This window comes from Entelurus aequoreus, linkage group LG03 (assembly GCF_033978785.1).
Source record: "Entelurus aequoreus isolate RoL-2023_Sb linkage group LG03, RoL_Eaeq_v1.1, whole genome shotgun sequence".
NCBI lineage: Eukaryota > Metazoa > Chordata > Actinopteri > Syngnathiformes > Syngnathidae > Entelurus > Entelurus aequoreus.
The window spans coordinates 79,913,204-79,918,203 of NC_084733.1; the positions used below are offsets into that span (position 1 = coordinate 79,913,204).

The window sequence follows — 5,000 nt, forward strand, 5'->3', positions numbered from 1 at the left end:
AAAGTTGTGTATACGGCTACCCTCAGTGTGACCTGTATGGCTGTTGACCAAGTATGCCTTGCATTCACTTGTGTGTGTGAAAAGCCGTAGATATTATGTGATTGGACCGTCACGCAAAGGCAGTGCCTTTAAGGTTTATTGGCGCTCTGTACTTCTCCCTACGTCTGTGTACCACTACATACAGCTGCGTTTTAAAAAGTCATACATTTTACTTTTTGAAACCGATACCGATAATTTCCGATATTACATTTTAAAGCATTTATCAGCCGATAATATTGGCAGCCCGATATTATCGGACATCTCTAATTCTTTACTTTGTGTCTTTGTGTGTATGTCTCCTTTGACGAGCAGCGCTGACGCTGGACTGGCTTTTACATCTGAGGACGGAGGAGGAAAAACCAAGTGTGGAGCTTCTTCTTCGAATGTTGCCAAACGCCATGCAGCTGCCATCATCCAGGTGAAAGAAAAGATTTCGCGCCACCCCGCTCTCCGCCGCGGCTACAAATGGTATCGTTTGTCTATAAAATTGTTATAAAGTTAAAGTTAAATTACCAATGATTGTCACACACACACTAGGTGTGGCGAAGTTATTCTCTGCATTTGACCCATCACCCTTGATCACCCCCTGGGAGGTGAGGGGAGCAGTGGGCAGCAGCGGTGGCCGCGCCCGGGAATCGTTTTTGGTGATTTAACCCCCAATTCCAACCCTTGATGCTGAGTGCTAAGCAGGGAGGTAATGGGTCCCATTTTTATAGTCTTTGATATGACTCGGCCGGGGTTTTGAACTCACAACCTACCGATCTCAGGGCGGACACTCTAACCACTAGGCCACTGAGTAGGTATAAACATTATAAACATATATAAACATTAGGGCTGTGAATCTTTGCTCACCACACGTTTTGATTCGATTCTCGGGGGTAACGATTCAATTCAGAATCGATTCCCGATTCAAAATCTATACTTTTTTTAATAAGATTGGGTGCCAGTTCTATGATTAACTACATTCCTCCATGAAATAAACAGCTCTGATCAATGTATATATTACTTGAAAGAAAACGTGTTTTCTTTACTAAAATGCCTCCCAAACATGTATTAAGGCAAATACAAATAAGGCAACAAGAGAAGTATGCAACACTTCTCTTTTCTAAAGTAAATCTGTACAGCAGATATAGATCATCTACATCAACTATATGATTTGTCTGAGTGGCTGGACAGGACAGGTTAAAAAATAAAAAATAAAAAAAAACATTTTTTTGATTTATTTTTAATCGATTAAAATCAAGATTTTAAAGAATCACGAATAATCTGAAAATCTTTTTTTTTTTTTTGGACAACCCAAATAAGTACACCTCTGCATAACATTAAAGGAAAAAAACAAGAACAATAGATCAACTTACAACAAAGAATACCTTCATCATCGTTTTTTTTGTCTGTAACAGAAAAGATTGCATTAATTTGCATGATGTATAAAAAACGTGCACAATATGAGACTTAAAAAAATAAATGAAGTAACCTCAATAAATGATAATAAATTCAAATTGATTAGCAACATCAAAGGGGCTGTTCTTCAAAGTTACATTTTTAAAAGATAAAATTTATAACAGAACACATCCGTTTGACAAATGTCTATATTTTGCACAATTACTAAGTTTTTTTTCTAAAAATGTTTACAGACATACAAAAGCAGTCCAAGTGAAGCAACAGACAATTTGCAGTCATGTTGTTGTTATGATAGACTACACCTTCAATGACATCTAGCGCTAGCTATCCAAATTGCTATTACCAGCTAATAACACTTAAAAGCTAATGGGCGAGCATGTGTTATGTACGTAAGTAGTTACGTCATTATATACGAGAAGCCATGAGAAGGCGGGATATACTGTGTAAAATACAAAACCCAAAACCAGTGAAGTTGGCACGTTGTGTAATTTGTAAATAAAAACAGAATACAATGATTTGCGAATCCTTTTCAACTTATATTCACGTGAATAGACTGCAAAGATAAGATATTTAATGTTTTCGAACTGAGAGACTTAATTTTTGTATGCAAATAATTATTAACTTAAAATTTAATGACAGTGGTTTTCTGAAGTGTTCCTGAGCCCATGTGGTGATATCCTTTACACACTGATGTCACTTTTTGATGCAGTACCGCCTGAGGGATCGAAGGTCACAGGCATTCAATGTTGGTTTACGGCCTTGCCGTGATTTCTCCAGATTCTCTGAACCTTTTGATGATATTACAGACCATAGATGGTGAAATCTCTCAATTCCTTGCAATAGCTGGTTGTGAAATGTTGTTGTTGTTGGACAATTTGCTCGCGCATTTGCTCACAAAGTGGTGACCCTCGCCCTAACCTTGTTTGTGAATGACTGAGCATTTCATGCAAGCTGCTTTTATACCCAATTAGCCTGTTCACCTGTGGGATGTTCCAATTAAGTGGTTGATGAGCATTCCTCAAATGTATCAGTCTTTTTTGCCACTTGTGCCAACTTTTTTTTAAACCTGTTGAAGGCATCAAATTCCAAATGAGCTAATATTTGCAAAAAATAACAACGTTTACCAGTTTGAACGTTAAGTATCTTGTCTTTGCAGTCTATTCAATTGGATATAGGCTGAAAAGGATTTGCAAATCATTGTGTTCTGTTTTTATTTACATTTTACACAACGTGCCAACTTCACTGGTTTTGGGTTTTGTATTTTGGAAAGTTAGCGCCCTGTAGGCCAGTGTTTTTCAACCACTGTGAGATACAGTCTGGTGTGCAGTGGGAGATTATCTAAATTCACCTATTTGGGTTCAAAATATTTTTTGCAAACCAGTAATTATAGTCTGCAAATGATGTGTTGTTGTTGAGTGTCGGTGCTGTCTAGAGCTCGGCAGAGTAACAATGTGATACTCTTCCATATCAGTAGGTGGCAGCAGGTAGCTAATTGCTTTGTAGATGTCGGAAACAGCGGGAGGCAGGGTGCAGGTAAAAAGGTGTCTAATGCTTTAACCAAAAATAAACAAAAGGTGAGTGCCTCTAAGAAAAGGCATTGCAGCTTAGGTAAGGCTATGCAGAACGAAACTAAAACTGAACTGGCTACAAAGTCAACAAAAACAGAATGCTGGACGACAGCAAAGACTTACTGTGGAGCAAAGACGGCGTCCACAATGTACAACCGAACATGACGTGACAATCAACAATGTCCCCACAAAGAAGGATTAAAAACAACTGAAATATTCTTGATTGCCAAAACAAAGTAGATGCGGGAAATATCGCTCAAAGGAAGACATGAAACTGCTCCAGGAAAATACCAAAAAAAGAGAAAAAGCCACCAAAATAGGAGCGCGAGACAATAACTAAAACACTACACACAGGAAAACATTTTAAAAAACTCCCAAAAAGTCAGGGGGTGATGTGACAGGTGGTGACAGTACACCTACTTTGAGACAAGAGCTATATTGATACATGCTTGGTTATGCTTTAAAGTCATACCCAACAATTGCGACAAGGACTTTTTACTGTCAACTGAGTTTCTTTTTTAATGATTTCTGCTGGTGGTGTGCCTCCGGATTTTTTCAACGCACTAAATGTGCCATGGCTCAAAAAAGGTTGAAAAACACTGCTCTAGTAGATAGGCTGACCATATTCTGAAATCCCAAAAAGAGGACATATATGCGTGCCAAGGCGGGGACTAGGTGAAAATTTGCCAATGATACTCAAACTTGCTTTATAAATAATATATTTATTTAAATAAAGCATTTTTCTCCTCTGTTGACAGCAGTGTTGGCGCTAGGAATTTTCAAAATGGGGTCCCAGGTTTGGGGTTGTGGATATGGCAGTTTGTAGTGACAGTTCAGTTTATGGGCAGGGTGTGTATGAGGTAGTGCAAAGGGCTGCAGAGTAATGAGATGCGAGGCAAGGGGTTCGGCTATAAGCCGCCTACCGGCCCGACCAGAACAGGTGGAGTTCAGGGGTTGAGAGGTGGAGATCCTAGGGTTCAGGCTCAAGGCCTATCTACAGCTCGCCATCCAAGACTTAGGGACCTGGCCTACGTAAACACAGGACCCGGAGTTCAATCAATGTGCGCACATAAACATCAACATTAAGTCATCTATTGTTCAACCTTCAATAAATAAGTTACACTTATTATTATCATTATTAGCAATAATACTGCTAACATTAACAATATTAAACCATCCCATGTATGTACAACATAACAAACACGACAGTACACAGTGTTGTCACTATGACGGGTGCAACATGAACAATATTAAACAATAGAAAATAACAGTGACGTCACTATGACGGGTGTAACATTAACAATATTAAACAATAGAAATTAACAGTGATGTCACTATGACGGGTGTAACATTAACAATAACAGTGACGTCACTATGACGGGTGTAACAGTGTTCATTCATTGTCTTTGCCGTAGCATAAAAAGTGCACATGGCCTTAAAACGCCACAACACTCAGTCACCATATGCAAGTACCCAAAATAAAGACTCGAAATAAATATAAATTCAATGGGATCAGAAACATTGGAGGAAACGGGATTAAAAGTCGATGCTAACCGCCCATAGACAATACATGGGTACGGCTAGCAGCTACTATTAGCAAACAGATTCACTTACCAACTCGGCTTAATAACACTCTCTCGTCGCAACTCGCGGGGATGCCATGAGAGGAAATATGTCTTTTTTCCCACCCGTGTTACACGCACGCCTCCACACTTTGTTTTGTTTAACCCCTTCTTAACTCTGGACGTACATTGAAAATACCCGGTACACGCAACCCTAACTCAAAATGCCGGACATTTGAGGCATTTAAAAAAACCCGCCCGGACACCCCGGACATCCCCGCAAAAGAGGACGTATGGTCAGCCTAGCTCTAGGCATCCGTGTAATTCAGGGGTGGGCAATTAATTTTTACCGGGGGCCGCATGAGCTACCCGAGCACTGCTGGAGGGCCACATCGACAATATTTCAATTAAATTTTGCTCAATATTATTT

At 39.5% G+C, this 5,000-nt stretch overlaps 1 protein-coding gene across 1 annotated transcript in view; it reads left to right on the forward strand.

Annotated features, from left to right (window-relative positions):
- lrriq1 (leucine-rich repeats and IQ motif containing 1) overlaps window positions 1–5,000 on the forward strand; it is a 102,624-nt gene that overhangs the window by 56,393 nt on the left and 41,231 nt on the right. Inside the window, exon 16 of the mRNA XM_062040882.1 lies at window positions 352–457. Within this exon, the coding sequence (XP_061896866.1) occupies window positions 352–457 (106 nt within the window). The remainder of the gene's footprint in view (window positions 1–351; window positions 458–5,000) is intronic.